The sequence below is a fragment of the Odocoileus virginianus genome, chromosome 19, assembly GCF_023699985.2.
Source record: "Odocoileus virginianus isolate 20LAN1187 ecotype Illinois chromosome 19, Ovbor_1.2, whole genome shotgun sequence".
NCBI lineage: Eukaryota > Metazoa > Chordata > Mammalia > Artiodactyla > Cervidae > Odocoileus > Odocoileus virginianus.
Window position 1 is genome coordinate 14,686,351 of NC_069692.1, and position 17,226 is coordinate 14,703,576.

Below are 17,226 nucleotides of genomic sequence, written 5' to 3' on the forward strand. Positions count from 1 at the left end.
CAGGAGATAAAAGGAGAGCTCAGTTCGATTCCTGGGTGGAAAAGATCCCTTGGAGGAAAGCATGGCAACTCACTCCAGTATTCTTGCCTGGAGAATCCCAGGGACAGAGAAGCCTGGCAGGCTAGGGTCCACGGGGTCCCGAAATGCCAGACAACGACTAGAGTGACTTAGCACACACACTAGGTTTCCTTGTTTGTTTGGGGTTTTTTCTTTGCTTGCTTGGTTGTTTTTGCAGTTGAGTTAGAGCAATGTCTCAGAACTATGTTCTATGCATTTCAGAGATAACACGGAAATCATATATAGAACTGGTAGATTTTATTCTTCAAGGAATTTTTGAAGATATTCAGTCTGGAGCCAAGATCCTTAAACTTCCTTGGGTTCTGTGTTCCTTGTGGTACCACTTATGAGGATGCTGATCCCTTTAAGATAAAGGAACATATAATTTAAATTCATAGGATGTGGAATTCCTTTGAAGAAGAAAAAACCTTCCAGAATTACTAACCTCATAAAAAATGTTATCTCATAAAAAATGTTATCAAGTGTATTTGTTTCTCAACAGAGAAATTCTTATTTTGTTTGCTGTGTAATTTATTGGAAAGTGTCTCATGAAAAAGGCTTTGAAATGGGAATCAAGGTGCCTCCATTTTCTGTTTCGTGTCTTGCCAGGGAACTTCCCAGGTGTCAAAGTTGGTAAAGAATTCGCCTGCCAATGCAGGAGACACAAGAGACGCAGGTTTGATCCCTGGGTAGGGAAGATCCCCTGGAAAAGGAAATGCAGTGCACTCCAGTATTCTTGCCTGGGAAATCCCATGGACAGAGGAGCCTGGTGGGCTACAGTCCACAGGCTGGCAAAGAGCCAGACAGGACTGAGCTATTGAGCATTCAGGCATGTCCTCCCAGGACTGTTCAAGTTCTGCCATGGCTTTAGGATGACTCAAAAGCCTTTAGACAACCAAGATGCTTTCTAATTGTGGAAAAAATGGTCCTTGGAGAACAACCTTAAGGACAGTAAAAATAACTTGCACATTTCTAGGACAAACATTTTGAAAGACAGAAAAAGATTTTTTAAAATTTGTAAAAATAGCGATTCTCACTTTTTCTTTTGCCAGTTGTGTGTGTGTGTGTGTGTGTGTGTGTGTGTGTGTTTATGAGAAAAGAAATGAATTTTTATTTCACATCACATGCAAAGTTCCGGAAAAGATTGAGAGAGAAAATAAAACTTTAAAACATGAGAATATTTTTACCCTACAGGCTAAAAAAGAATTTCTTACATTAAAAGCACATCAAGGGGCTTTCCTGGTGGTCCAGAGGCTGAGATCTCACACTCCTAATGCAAGGGGCCCAGGTTCAATCCCTGGTCAGGGAACTATATCCCACAAGCCATCTTTTACCAATTTTCAATGTTTTACTGGAAATAAACTGATTATGAAATAATTCTTCAGTAAGCTTAAAATATGGCCTCCACATTTTGAAACTTAAGAAATGCTTCAATTTTTAAAAGGTACTATATTGAGTTAATGGGTAGAAACACTATCTTCCCTTCAACTCTGCTCTCTTTTGTTTTCCTTTATAACTTGTCTCTGAGGCACACACAGCTCCAATGCCTTAACATCTCTGGGCGTACAGCTCACCCCTTGCATGTATTTGTAGGTCCCCATGTTCTAAAGGTCTGTCTAGTCAAAGCTATGGTTTTTCCAGTGGTCATGTATGGGTGAGAGTTGGACTGTAAAGAAAGCTGAGTGCCGAAGAATTGATGCTTTTGAACTGTGGTGTTGGAGAAGACTCTTGAGAATCCCTTGGACTGCAAGGAGATCAAAGCAGTCCATCCTAAAGGAAATCAATCCTGAATATTCATTGGAAGGACTGATGCTGAAGATGAAACTCCAATACTTTGGCCACCTGATTTGAAGAACTGGCTCATTTGAAAAGACCCCGATGCTGGGAAAGATAGAAGGCAGGAGGAGAAGGGGACGACAGAGGATGAGATGGTTGGATGGCGTCACTGACTCAAAGGACAGGAGTTTGAGTAAACTGTGGGAGTTGGTGATGGACAGGGAGGCCTGGCGTGCTCTAGGCCATGGGCTCACAAAGAGTCGGACACGACTGAGCGACTGAACTGAACTGAACTGATGTTCTGATGTGGAGCTTCCCTGGTGGCTGAGATGGTAAAGAATCGGCCTGCAATGCAGGAGCCCCAGGTTCAATCCCTAGGTCACAAAGACCCCCTGGAGAAGAAGTTGGCAACCCATTCCAGTATTCTTGCCTGAAGAATTCCATGAACAGAGGAGTCTGGCAGTCTACAGTCCATGGGGTCACAAAAGAGTTGGATACAACTGAAGTGAGTAGCACCTTCACTTTCACATTCTGGTGTAGGTGTAATTTGTTGTGAACGTGTATAGGTTAATACACTGGGTGTGTTAACCCAGTATAGCTTTGCTTCCCATCAGGCCATCCCAAAACCTTCCCCTTCTTCAGAGAGTTGTTATGGAAATGAATGCTAGGATGTTATTTGACCTAATTCTCTGGAGAAGGAAATGTCAACCCACTCCAGTATTCTTGCCTGGAAAATCCCATGGACAGAGGGGCTTGGCAGGCTATAGTCCCTGGGGTTGCAAAGAGTTGGACATAACTGAGCAACTAAACAACAACAATAATGAAGTGAAACTAAATCCCTATTCTTGCCCTTATGTCTTTACGAATGGAGAGGCCAGAAGCCATGCTTCTATTAGAGCATAAGCTGAACACCAAGAGAAAGCTGTATTCCTCCAGAAGCAGAAGTGAAGGCATTCAGAGCAATTGGAGCAAATACCCTCTCTGTTCCATGCTTTTAAAGACAAAACTTACTAGTTTTAGTAATGACAACCTGGGCCAATCTTATCTTGACATTCAATAATAATCACACATTCACGTGTTAAATCCTACAGCTGCACTTTAGATTTTTCTACTCTTTATTATAGTAGTTAAAGTAATAAAAATAGCCAGGTGATAGTATCATTATGGTGATTGTGTAAGTTAAAGAAAGTTTCCTCATACTATATCTTTAAGTTCATTGGACCTTGACTTAACTTGTAGAAACTTACTGAACATTTTGCTTTGATTAAAAATGAATACTGAATGTCCTGAAAAACACTTACATTTTTTTCTGCCTCACCCCCTACCCTTCACAGAGGCTAACAGAAGAAAGTTTTCCTAAGAAGTGATTCAGGGAAAATAAAAATCTTATATTTTGTTTCAGAAGAAAATTTAGCTGCTTATTAATTTTTAAGAGAAATATTATTATTTTCAGTATTATTCACTAGTCAGGTGGCACTAGTGGTAAAAAAAAAAAAAAAAAAAAAAAAAACCTGCCTTCCAGTGCAGGAGACGAAGAGAGCCAGGTTCAATCCCTGGGTCGGGAAGATCCCCTGGAGAAGGGCATGGCAGTCCATTCTAGTATTTTTGCCTGGAGAATCCTATGGACAGAGGAACCTGACAGGCTACAGTTCATGGGGTCACAAAGAGTCAGACATGACTGAAGCAATTTAGCATTCACAAGAGAACTTGGACACATTAATCTAATCTTCATTAATCTAATCTAATCTTCTTTCCTCATCGGTAAAGTAAAAGTAGTATCTTCCTTACCTGCTTCACATTGTGGGTTTGAGGAAATGTACAAAAATCATCTTGTAAACAATAAACTACAAAATAACGATTGTAGTTTACAAATGCAAATCTTACCAGTCATAAACATGTATTTACTTTCCTTTGGTAAACTCAGTTCCACCAACCTCCCCCACGTCCATGCTTCCCTACTACCAGCCACACACCCACACAAAGGAATTCAGATGCCCTTTGCACACTCCACTTTACCCACTATAGCAGTTCTCAACTTAGCTCTGGAGAAAGCAATGGCACCCCACTCCAGTACTCTTGCCTGGAAAATCCCGTGGACGGAGGAGCCTGGTGGGCTGCAGTCCACGGGGTCGCTAAGAGTCGGACATGACTGAGCGACTTCACTTTCACTTTTCACTTTCATGCATTGGAGAAGGAAATGGCAACCCACTCCAGTGTTCTTGCCTGGAGAATCCCAGGGACAGAGGAGCCTGGCAGGCTAGGGTCCACGGGGTCCCGAAATACCAGACAACGACTAGAGTGACTTAGCACACACACTAGGTTTCAGTTGTTTGTTTGGGGTTTTTTCTTTGCTTGCTTGGTTGTTTTTGCAGTTGAGTTAGAGCAATGTCTCAGAACTATGTTCTATGCATTTCAGAGATAACACGGAAATCATATATAGAACTGGTAGATTTTATTCTTCAAGGAATTTTTGAAGATATTCAGTCTGGAGCCAAGATCCTTAAACTTCCTTGGGTTCTGTGTTCCTTGTGGTACCACTTATGAGGATGCTGATCCCTTTAAGATAAAGGAACATATAATTTAAATTCATAAGATGTGGAATTCCTTTGAAGAAGAAAAAACCTTCCAGAATTACTAACCTCATAAAAAATGTTATCTCATAAAAAATGTTATCAAGTGTATTTGTTTCTCAACAGAGAAATTCTTATTTTGTTTGCTGTGTAATTTATTGGAAAGTGTCTCATGAAAAAGGCTTTGAAATGGGAATCAAGGTGCCTCCATTTTCTGTTTCGTGTCTTGCCAGGGAACTTCCCAGGTGTCAAAGTTGGTAAAGAATTCGCCTGCCAATGCAGGAGACACAAGAGACGCAGGTTTGATCCCTGGGTAGGGAAGATCCCCTGGAAAAGGAAATGCAATGCACTCCAGTATTCTTGCCTGGGAAATCCCATGGACAGAGGAGCCTGGTGGGCTACAGTCCACAGGCTGGCAAAGAGCCAGACAGGACTGAGCTATTGAGCATTCAGGCATGTCCTCCCAGGACTGTTCAAGTTCTGCCATGGCTTTAGGATGACTCAAAAGCCTTTAGACAACCAAGATGCTTTCTAATTGTGGAAAAAATGGTCCTTGGAGAACAACCTTAAGGACAGTAAAAATAACTTGCACATTTCTAGGACAAACATTTTGAAAGACAGAAAAAGATTTTTTAAAATTTGTAAAAATAGCGATTCTCACTTTTTCTTTTGCCAGTTGTGTGTGTGTGTGTGTGTGTGTGTGTGTGTTTATGAGAAAAGAAATGAATTTTTATTTCACATCACATGCAAAGTTCCGGAAAAGATTGAGAGAGAAAATAAAACTTTAAAACATGAGAATATTTTTACCCTACAGGCTAAAAAAGAATTTCTTACATTAAAAGCACATCAAGGGGCTTTCCTGGTGGTCCAGAGGCTGAGATCTCACACTCCTAATGCAAGGGGCCCAGGTTCAATCCCTGGTCAGGGAACTATATCCCACAAGCCATCTTTTACCAATTTTCAATGTTTTACTGGAAATAAACTGATTATGAAATAATTCTTCAGTAAGCTTAAAATATGGCCTCCACATTTTGAAACTTAAGAAATGCTTCAATTTTTAAAAGGTACTATATTGAGTTAATGGGTAGAAACACTATCTTCCCTTCAACTCTGCTCTCTTTTGTTTTCCTTTATAACTTGTCTCTGAGGCACACACAGCTCCAATGCCTTAACATCTCTGGGCGTACAGCTCACCCCTTGCATGTATTTGTAGGTCCCCATGTTCTAAAGGTCTGTCTAGTCAAAGCTATGGTTTTTCCAGTGGTCATGTATGGGTGAGAGTTGGACTGTAAAGAAAGCTGAGTGCCGAAGAATTGATGCTTTTGAACTGTGGTGTTGGAGAAGACTCTTGAGAATCCCTTGGACTGCAAGGAGATCAAAGCAGTCCATCCTAAAGGAAATCAGTCCTGAATATTCATTGGAAGGACTGATGCTGAAGATGAAACTCCAATACTTTGGCCACCTGATTTGAAGAACTGGCTCATTTGAAAAGACCCTGATGCTGGGAAAGATAGAAGGCAGGAGGAGAAGGGGACGACAAAGGATGAGATGGTTGGATGGCGTCACTGACTCAAAGGACAGGAGTTTGAGTAAACTGTGGGAGTTGGTGATGGACAGGGAGGACTGGCGTGCTCTAGGCCATGGGCTCACAAAGAGTCGGACACGACTGAGCGACTGAACTGAACTGAACTGATGTTCTGATGTGGAGCTTCCCTGGTGGCTGAGATGGTAAAGAATCGGCCTGCAATGCAGGAGCCCCAGGTTCAATCCCTAGGTCACAAAGACCCCCTGGAGAAGAAGTTGGCAACCCATTCCAGTATTCTTGCCTGAAGAATTCCATGAACAGAGGAGTCTGGCAGTCTACAGTCCATGGGGTCACAAAAGAGTTGGATACAACTGAAGTGAGTAGCACCTTCACTTTCACATTCTGGTGTAGGTGTAATTTGTTGTGAACGTGTATAGGTTAATACACTGGGTGTGTTAACCCAGTATAGCTTTGCTTCCCATCAGGCCATCCCAAAACCTTCCCCTTCTTCAGAGAGTTGTTATGGAAATGAATGCTAGGATGTTATTTGACCTAATTCTCTGGAGAAGGAAATGTCAACCCACTCCAGTATTCTTGCCTGGAAAATCCCATGGACAGAGGGGCCTGGCAGGCTATAGTCCCTGGGGTTGCAAAGAGTTGGACATAACTGAGCAACTAAACAACAACAATAATGAAGTGAAACTAAATCCCTATTCTTGCCCTTATGTCTTTACGAATGGAGAGGCCAGAAGCCATGCTTCTATTAGAGCATAAGCTGAACACCAAGAGAAAGCTGTATTCCTCCAGAAGCAGAAGTGAAGGCATTCAGAGCAATTGGAGCAAATACCCTCTCTGTTCCATGCTTTTAAAGACAAAACTTACTAGTTTTAGTAATGACAACCTGGGCCAATCTTATCTTGACATTCAATAATAATCACACATTCACGTGTTAAATCCTACAGCTGCACTTTAGATTTTTCTACTCTTTATTATAGTAGTTAAAGTAATAAAAATAGCCAGGTGATAGTATCATTATGGTGATTGTGTAAGTTAAAGAAAGTTTCCTCATACTATATCTTTAAGTTCATTGGACCTTGACTTAACTTGTAGAAACTTACTGAACATTTTGCTTTGATTAAAAATGAATACTGAATGTCCTGAAAAACACTTACATTTTTTTCTGCCTCACCCCCTACCCTTCACAGAGGCTAACAGAAGAAAGTTTTCCTAAGAAGTGATTCAGGGAAAATAAAAATCTTATATTTTGTTTCAGAAGAAAATTTAGCTGCTTATTAATTTTTAAGAGAAATATTATTATTTTCAGTATTATTCACTAGTCAGGTGGCACTAGTGGTAAAAAAAAAAAAACAAAAAAACAAAAAAAAAAACCTGCCTTCCAGTGCAGGAGATGAAGAGAGCCAGGTTCAATCCCTGGGTCGGGAAGATCCCCTTGAGAAGGGCATGGCAGTCCATTCTAGTATTTTTGCCTGGAGAATCCTATGGACAGAGGAACCTGACAGGCTACAGTTCATGGGGTCACAAAGAGTCAGACATGACAGAAGCAATTTAGCATTCACAAGAGAACTTGGACACATTAATCTAATCTTCATTAATCTAATCTAATCTTCTTTCCTCATCGGTAAAGTAAAAGTAGTATCTTCCTTACCTGCTTCACATTGTGGGTTTGAGGAAATGTACAAAAATCATCTTGTAAACAATAAACTACAAAATAACGATTGTAGTTTACAAATGCAAATCTTACCAGTCATAAACATGTATTTACTTTCCTTTGGTAAACTCAGTTCCACCAACCTCCCCCACGTCCATGCTTCCCTACTACCAGCCACACACCCACACAAAGGAATTCAGATGCCCTTTGCACACTCCACTTTACCCACTATAGCAGTTCTCAACTTAGCTCTGGAGAAAGCAATGGCACCCCACTCCAGTACTCTTGCCTGGAAAATCCCGTGGACGGAGGAGCCTGGTGGGCTGCAGTCCACGGGGTCGCTAAGAGTCGGACATGACTGAGCGACTTCACTTTCACTTTTCACTTTCATGCATTGGAGAAGGAAATGGCAACCCACTCCAGTGTTCTTGCCTGGAGAATCCCAGGGACAGAGAAGCCTGGCAGGCTAGGGTCCACGGGGTCCCGAAATGCCAGACAACGATTAGAGTGACTTAGCACACACACTAGGTTTCAGTTGTTTGTTTGGGGTTTTTTCTTTGCTTGCTTGGTTGTTTTTGCAGTTGAGTTAGAGCAATGTCTCAGAACTATGTTCTATGCATTTCAGAGATAACACGGAAATCATATATAGAACTGGTAGATTTTATTCTTCAAGGAATTTTTGAAGATATTCAGTCTGGAGCCAAGATCCTTAAACTTCCTTGGGTTCTGTGTTCCTTGTGGTACCACTTATGAGGATGCTGATCCCTTTAAGATAAAGGAACATATAATTTAAATTCATAGGATGTGGAATTCCTTTGAAGAAGAAAAAACCTTCCAGAATTACTAACCTCATAAAAAATGTTATCTCATAAAAAATGTTATCAAGTGTATTTGTTTCTCAACAGAGAAATTCTTATTTTGTTTGCTGTGTAATTTATTGGAAAGTGTCTCATGAAAAAGGCTTTGAAATGGGAATCAAGGTGCCTCCATTTTCTGTTTCGTGTCTTGCCAGGGAACTTCCCAGGTGTCAAAGTTGGTAAAGAATTCGCCTGCCAATGCAGGAGACACAAGAGACGCAGGTTTGATCCCTGGGTAGGGAAGATCCCCTGGAAAAGGAAATGCAATGCACTCCAGTATTCTTGCCTGGGAAATCCCATGGACAGAGGAGCCTGGTGGGCTACAGTCCACAGGCTGGCAAAGAGCCAGACAGGACTGAGCTATTGAGCATTCAGGCATGTCCTCCCAGGACTGTTCAAGTTCTGCCATGGCTTTAGGATGACTCAAAAGCCTTTAGACAACCAAGATGCTTTCTAATTGTGGAAAAAATGGTCCTTGGAGAACAACCTTAAGGACAGTAAAAATAACTTGCACATTTCTAGGACAAACATTTTGAAAGACAGAAGAAGATTTTTTAAAATTTGTAAAAATAGCGATTCTCACTTTTTCTTTTGCCAGTTTTGTGTGTGTGTGTGTGTGTGTGTGTGTGTGTTTATGAGAAAAGAAATGAATTTTTATTTCACATCACATGCAAAGTTCCAGAAAAGATTGAGAGAGAAAATAAAACTTTAAAACATGAGAATATTTTTAACCTACAGGCTAAAAAAGAATTTCTTACATTAAAAGCACATCAAGGGGCTTTCCTGGTGGTCCAGAGGTTGAGATCTCACACTCCTAATGCAAGGGGCCCAGGTTCAATCCCTGGTCAGGGAACTATATCCCACAAGCCATCTTTTACCAATTTTCAATGTTTTACTGGAAATAAACTGATTATGAAATAATTCTTCAGTAAGCTTAAAATATGGCCTCCACATTTTGAAACTTAAGAAATGCTTCAATTTTTAAAAGGTACTATATTGAGTTAATGGGTAGAAACACTATCTTCCCTTCAACTCTGCTCTCTTTTGTTTTCCTTTATAACTTGTCTCTGAGGCACACACAGCTCCAATGCCTTAACATGTCTGGGCGTACAGCTCACCCCTTGCATGTATTTGTAGGTCCCCATGTTCTAAAGGTCTGTCTAGTCAAAGCTATGGTTTCTCCAGTGGTCATGTATGGGTGAGAGTTGGACTGTAAAGAAAGCTGAGTGCCGAAGAATTGATGCTTTTGAACTGTGGTGTTGGAGAAGACTCTTGAGAATCCCTTGGACTGCAAGGAGATCAAAGCAGTCCATCCTAAAGGAAATCAGTCCTGAATATTCATTGGAAGGACTGATGCTGAAGATGAAACTCCAATACTTTGGCCACCTGATTTGAAGAACTGGCTCATTTGAGAAGACCCTGATGCTGGGAAAGATAGAAGGCAGGAGGAGAAGGGGACGACAGAGGATGAGATGGTTGGATGGCGTCACTGACTCAAAGGACAGGAGTTTGAGTAAACTGTGGGAGTTGGTGATGGACAGGGAGGCCTGGCGTGCTCTAGGCCATGGGCTCACAAAGAGTCGGACACGACTGAGCGACTGAACTGAACTGAACTGATGTTCTGATGTGGAGCTTCCCTGGTGGCTGAGATGGTAAAGAATCGGCCTGCAATGCAGGAGCCCCAGGTTCAATCCCTAGGTCACAAAGACCCCCTGGAGAAGAAGTTGGCAACCCATTCCAGTATTCTTGCCTGAAGAATTCCATGAACAGAGGAGTCTGGCAGTCTACAGTCCATGGGGTCACAAAAGAGTTGGATACAACTGAAGTGAGTAGCACCTTCACTTTCACATTCTGGTGTAGGTGTAATTTGTTGTGAACGTGTATAGGTTAATACACTGGGTGTGTTAACCCAGTATAGCTTTGCTTCCCATCAGGCCATCCCAAAACCTTCCCCTTCTTCAGAGAGTTGTTATGGAAATGAATGCTAGGATGTTATTTGACCTAATTCTCTGGAGAAGGAAATGTCAACCCACTCCAGTATTCTTGCCTGGAAAATCCCATGGACAGAGGGGCCTGGCAGGCTATAGTCCCTGGGGTTGCAAAGAGTTGGACATAACTGAGCAACTAAACAACAACAATAATGAAGTGAAACTAAATCCCTATTCTTGCCCTTATGTCTTTACGAATGGAGAGGCCAGAAGCCATGCTTCTATTAGAGCATAAGCTGAACACCAAGAGAAAGCTGTATTCCTCCAGAAGCAGAAGTGAAGGCATTCAGAGCAATTGGAGCAAATACCCTCTCTGTTCCATGCTTTTAAAGACAAAACTTACTAGTTTTAGTAATGACAACCTGGGCCAATCTTATCTTGACATTCAATAATAATCACACATTCACGTGTTAAATCCTACAGCTGCACTTTAGATTTTTCTACTCTTTATTATAGTAGCTAAAGTAATAAAAATAGCCAGGTGATAGTTATCATTGTGGTGATTGTGTAAGTTAAAGAAAGTTTCTCATACTATATCTTTAAGTTCATTGGACCTTGACTTAACTTGTAGAAACTTACTGAACATTTTGCTTTGATTAAAAATGAATACTGAATGTCCTGAAAAACACTTACATTTTTTTCTGCCTCACCCCCTACCCTTCACATAGGCTAACAGAAGAAAGTTTTCCTAAGAAGTGATTCAGGGAAAATAAAAATCTTATATTTTGTTTCAGAAGAAAATTTAGCTGCTTATTAATTTTTAAGAGAAATATTATTATTTTCAGTATTATTCACTAGTCAGGTGGCACTAGTGGTAAAAAAAAAAAAAAAAAAAAAACCTGCCTTCCAGTGGAGGAGACGAAGAGAGCCAGGTTCAATCCCTGGGTCGGGAAGATCCCCTTGAGAAGGGCATGGCAGTCCATTCTAGTATTTTTGCCTGGAGAATCCTATGGACAGAGGAACCTGACAGGCTACAGTTCATGGGGTCACAAAGAGTCAGACATGACTGAAGCAATTTAGCATTCACAAGAGAACTTGGACACATTAATCTAATCTTCATTAATCTAATCTAATCTTCTTTCCTCATCGGTAAAGTAAAAGTAGTATCTTCCTTACCTGCTTCACATTGTGGGTTTGAGAAAATGTACAAAAATCATCTTGTAAACAATAAACTACAAAATAACGATTGTAGTTTACAAATGCAAATCTTACCAGTCATAAACATGTATTTACTTTCCTTTGGTAAGCTCAGTTCCACCAACCTCCCCCACATTCATGCTTCCCTACTACCAGCCACACACCCACACAAAGGAATTCAGATGCCCTTTGCACACTCCACTTTACCCACTATAGCAGTTCTCAACTTAGTTCTGGAGAAAGCAATGGCACCCCACTCCAGTACTTTTGCCTGGAAAATCCCGTGGACGGAGGAGCCTGGTGGGCTGCAGTCCACGGGGTCGCTAAGAGTCGGACATGACTGAGCGACTTCACTTTCACTTTTCACTTTCATGCATTGGAGAAGGAAATGGCAACCCACTCCAGTGATCTTGCCTGGAGAATCCCAGGGACGGAGGAGCCTGGTGGGCTGCAGTCCACAGGGTCACTAAGAGTCGGACACGACTGAAGTGACTTGGCAGAAGCAGCAGCAGCAACTTAGTTCAGCTTGGTGTACTTGCCTGGAGACACATCTTTATGGTCTGGGATCAAATTCATTGCCTGTTTCTATTTACCTTTCAATAAGAAACTTGAATTACTTGACATTTTGATTATATGAGACTTTGATTATGTTTACTTTTTAATAAGACATTTTCATATATATCAGCTTGCTTCTTCAGACTACCTGTTTTTAGTATCAAGAGGTCACTTGTGCAGCGCAGCTCACCAAAACAAATCTCCTTCGGATCCTAGCCAAATTGTCTATGGACGTTCCAACCCAAATATTTTCCACATTTCCCTAGGCTTTTGATTATTTTTTTTTAAATTGGAGGATAATTGTTTTACAATGTTGTGTTGGTTTTTGCTGTCCAACAACTGGAATCAGTCATAACTATATATATTTCCTCTTCCTCTTGAGCCTCCCCCCACCTCCTCCCATCCCACCCCTTTGGGGCAGCTCAGAGTACTAGGCTGGGCCCCCTGTGTTATATAGCAGCTTGCCACTAGCTATCTACTTTACACATTGCTTATATTTTAAATTAGTATTTTAAGCAAAGTGCTAACTTCCCCAGCCTAATGTTATACCACACACACACACAAAAGGCTATTTTACTTAAAACTTTCTAATATACAATTCCCAGCCAGATTAGTGAGTGATATTAAAAACAGCAACACAGTTCTCATGGGTGTAACATTTTTTATTCCAATTTGATTTGCATTGCAATGGAAATTATAGCACATATTCCCTTCTTGATTTTAAAAACAGTAGCTTAAAAATTTAACGTGGATTATAAAATGTGATAAATTTGCAGATCAAAAATGGCTTTGATTGCTTGCAGCAACAAGTTTTTAAAACAAGGTTTAAAGTCATCATTTTCCACCTCCACACCAAGGTAACCTTCTAATTAGTGATCAGCCGCACTGTAATAGCAGTTTTACACTGAGACTTGAGTATACTGAACAGAAATATTGTAGAGCTTCTCCACCCCCAGGTCAGGATGTTTTCTATGCCTTCTCATAGTGGCGAACAGCAACCACATCGCCAAAAGTAAGAGTCTGAAAGATTCCAAAAGATAACCAAATCTTCTTACGCAGGTACATCAGTGATTGTACCTACTGATTATCATATTATTTTAAATATTGTCATATTATTATCTTAAAGATTGCCATATATGTGATTTAAGTATTATACAAAAGAATAATGGCATTTACAAACATTAAATGTTGTATGCTCAGTCATGTCCAACTCTTTGCAACTCTATGGACTGTAGCCTGCCAGGCTCCTCTGTCCATGGGATTTTCCCAGGCAAGAATACTGGAGTGCGTTGCCATTTCCTCCTCCAGGGGATCTTTCCAATCCAAGGATCGAACCCACATCTCCTGCATCTCCTACGTTACAGGCAGAATATCTACTACTGAGCCACTGGGGAAGCCCTAAATGTTCTATAAAAACATTTTCATTTTTTTCCTATATCTTTCATTTTCTAAAAAGAAACCCTTATATTTATTGAGTGAGTGACATGTATACATAGTTCATGTCTCTGAAAGAAATATGAAAAAAAAACTTAGATTAACTATCTAGATTCAGGTCAAAAGAATTCCTTTTGCCTTAAATTATCAGGGTAATTGGAGCATTTTAGCTCTCTCTTTTAAAAGTGCATAAAATTTATAGTAGGTTCTCATAATACTTTACAATTCATGACCTAGATAAATTTTGAAGTATTTAGAAAATCCAAATTATTTGGACAAATGGTATTTGCAATGACTTGGTCCAAAAGTAGGAAAAAAGTAAATGTACAAATGTTCTCATTGCTTTGACTGTCATGCTTTAGTCTATGTGAACCTTGGTGGTTATGTAGCTATAATGTGCACCATGGGCTCTTGTATCAAATCCAACTTGAAGAATTGCTATAAATCCTCTTTACAAAATTTAGTGTTTTTTAGTGTTCATCATTTTCATGTAGTCCTGTGATTTTCTAGAGGATAGCATGCCCTTGTCACCCATTACTTTCATTTCCTTTTTTCAACTCAGTCTTGCCTGATCACAGTCATACATACCAAAGCTGAACTATCTACTTCTTTGTATTCAGGAAAAACAAAAAGAAAAAAAACATAAAGGACAACTGGAGAACTTCAGATTGAATCTTTTTTTTTTTAATTTATATTTTTTCCATTTATTTTTATTAGTTGGAGGCTAATTACTTTACAATAATGTAGTGGTTTTTGCCAGATTGAATCTTTTATAAGTGAATCACTCTGTCTATCTCCCTCTCTTTTTGGTGATGACGATCACTGCAGAAAAATGTGGCCAAATACTCGTCAACATGAAAGGAAAACTGTCCCTCTGCTCCCCACTCCCACTTCCACCCAGGAAAAAAATGTGAACATGTAAGTCCTCTACCTGAACCTAGAACAGCTGGTAGTCAAGGGAAGGAGAAGGAAACTAGTCAATAGTCTTAAGTAACAAAACTAAAAAACCTACCCTGCTATTATCTCAGAAGAAATATGTAAAGCAACTCCCATCCAAGAAAAAATCCAAAATTATGTATTGACTTCAATGTTTTCAAGATTCCATTACTCAACTCACCAAAAAAAAAGTGTCTAGGGTGCTAGATCAAGATAAAACATTTTCCCCAGTTTATGATGCTACTTCACCATTAGATACATTATTTTAAAACTATTTTCTATTCTATAATTTTTACATGACTATCCAGTATTAAATAGACATGTTTTAAAGGCATCTTATAAAATTAAAAAGGACTGGAGGGAAGTAATATCAAAATAGTTCTCTCTGAGGGGACAGTAGAAGGGAATTTTATATTTTTGTTACATTTTCCTGTTATATGCTAAATTATCTGTACTGAACTTGTAAAACTTATAAACTAAAATATACAAATTTACACATGATTAAATACCCTTGCTAGTGACTTAATGTTATTAAAAAAGGAAAGATGGGAGAAAAGGAGGGAAAGAGGAGCAGGGAAGGAGATGGGAAATTTGAGGGGCAGTGGGGGCAGGAGGAGAAGCAGGAATCGGGAATTGCTCTACTTACCATGACCATTTTGCCATCCTTAATCTCTCTTACAAAATTTGTTTCTTTGCCATCCCATTTCTGTACATGAACAAGTTTGTCTCCATCCAGGCTAACAACAGACTGAAACCACCAACAAAATGCAGAACATAGCAATAGGTACAGATCAGATTTCTGACATGGAAGTCAAAGCAAACTGATTTTTCACAGAGTAACAGTTGAATGAATAGTGATCAATTAATTATCACAGTAGTACCATTTCCTCTGTTGCTTCCAGAGTTGAAACTCTGAGAAAACTCTAATAAATCATAATTTGATTGAAATGTGTATGTTTAGATGCAAAAATTATAAGGCAGATAAATTATCAGAAATAAAAATCCTAAACTAGTGCTTTCTGAGGAATCATCCTACTCCTTTAAACAGGGTCTTAGAATGAAGTAAACTATTGATTTAGCCAACTTGAGGCAAAGGAGAGATTAAACAAAGTACAATCTTTCTTTTAAATGAACATGATGAAATATTTTCTGAAATACAGATTTGATACAAAATGAGAGAAATATGTGGTAAAGAAAAAGATTGGAGATATGAGCTATGGTAGTTGCCCATTATTCAGAACTTAAGCTGTGGAACACTAGAATGCAAAATTAACCCTGGGTCTTTCTCTCTGAAGTGAAATACTGAGAACATTTTCCACTTTCCATCATCTAGAAAAAATGTTATTCTGTCCTTCCCTCCCCACCCCAGGGGAAGGAGCGGCTCCTTACCTTACAGCTTCTGTCGTCTGCGGTGGTTTCATCAAACTCTTCTCCCAGATGGAAACTAATCTCTGTGTTTTTGAATGTGCTTTGAGTTCTGATCACCACTCTGTCCCCCTCCTGACTGATGATCACTGTTGGCTTAGTCACATTGCCCACCTGCCTAGTGGCAAAGCCCACACCTAAAATAGTAAAAAGAAGCAATACAGTTGGTGGCAACTTCCAAAATAGCTCATGAAGCAGGAATCCACTTTCCTATTCTGGAATCCAGGTCGTAAAATCTAAGTTTCATTAGCGTATGTTTAGCCCATCAGTTATGCTACTGAGCCTTAGTCGTATGTGGATGCCAATTTGGAAGCATAAATAAGAGGATGCTGGAGAAAAAGCAGAAAAGGCACAGAAGCTTCACATTCTTCACAGAATACTTGGCCCTAGGCAAGAAAGTGGACAAGTGCCAGATTTAAAACGCCCTTCCGTGGAAAGTGGCTTTTTAAAATCAGCACAGCACGTGATTATGACAATGGGATCTGCTTTTGTCTCTTGCTAATCGGATGAGTGAAAAAAGGAATCTGCGAGTATCTGAAGCTGCGGGTTTAAGAGAACGGCACATCTTAGTTTTACCTACCAAGCGCCTTCATGTACTCATCAAAGTTCTGACTGTCCGTCAGCTTCCAGGTAGCACAGAAAGCCTCCACCATCCTTGCCCTTTCCCCGTTTGCTTCAGAAGCAGATAAAAGCGGCGGATGCTGGGATCTCCGGATCGCAGGGACACTGCAATTCGAAAGGCCCTTCGCACCTCACTGCAGCTCCTGCCTTTTTATTTAGAAAAGAGGCTGGCAGAAAGCCAAGGATTTGAATTGCAAACACATCCCTCCGGCGTCCCTCTTTCCCGGAGGTCGTCGAAGGGGCCCGGGATGGGAAGGGAGGGCGGCGGGAGGCTCCGGGAGGTTCCAATCCTCTTTGTGATTGGCTCAGGCCACTGGGTTAGCGGAGTAGGTCGCGTTCCTCCCAGTCCTCGCAGCGCAGCCCTTCTGCCTGAGAAATCTCTGCGAAGGTTCAATGAGGTTGGAGGCAGGGAGCGGAAAATGAGAGAGGGTCTTTCAGATTCAGCTTGAAAACTTGGCAAAGGCCATTTCAGGCTGTGAGGAAAGAAAAAAAAATGCACAATAGGACATTCAGATTGATTTCCGTTCATGGCAAAGCTGGTTACAAATGAGCACGCCGCCCCCCCCCCCCCCCCCACCGCAACTTCAAAAAACCACTGAAATGCCAAACTTCTCAAATAAAGGAAGCTGAATAGTGTCTTTTATTTTTCTCTCATTTTTATAGGAAGAGCAAAACA

The 17,226-nt window shown here is 40.4% G+C and overlaps 1 protein-coding gene across 2 annotated transcripts; it reads right to left on the minus strand.

The window, feature by feature from the left end:
• Positions 1–8,239: 8,239 nt before the first annotated feature.
• FABP7 (fatty acid binding protein 7) lies at positions 8,240–16,942 on the minus strand. Of its 2 annotated transcripts, none has more exons than XM_070449884.1 (4): positions 16,510–16,942; positions 15,894–16,066; positions 15,151–15,252; positions 8,240–8,362 (listed from the first exon to the last, which is right to left on the minus strand). In XM_070449884.1, the coding sequence occupies exons 1-4, from the start codon at positions 16,580–16,582 to the stop codon at positions 8,345–8,347; spliced, it is 366 nt and encodes a 121-aa protein (XP_070305985.1). In that variant the 5' UTR covers positions 16,583–16,942; the 3' UTR covers positions 8,240–8,344. The 2 variants fall into 2 exon arrangements, with proteins under 2 accessions (XP_070305985.1, XP_020743300.1); XM_020887641.2 differs by lacking the exon at positions 8,240–8,362 and adding an exon at positions 12,761–13,154 and having other exon boundaries at positions 16,510–16,931.
• Positions 16,943–17,226: the final 284 nt, after the last annotated feature.

Coding starts and splice junctions, on each gene's coding strand:
- FABP7 (XM_020887641.2), bottom strand. CDS start 16,582: ATGGTGGAGGCTTTCTGTGCTACCTGGAAGCTGACGGACAGTCAGAAC. Junction 16,067..16,509: donor TGAGTACATGAAGGCGCTTG/GTAGGTAAAACT, acceptor TTACTATTTTAG/GTGTGGGCTTTGCCACTAGG. Junction 15,253..15,893: donor CAGACGACAGAAGCTGTAAG/GTAAGGAGCCGC, acceptor TGGTGGTTTCAG/TCTGTTGTTAGCCTGGATGG.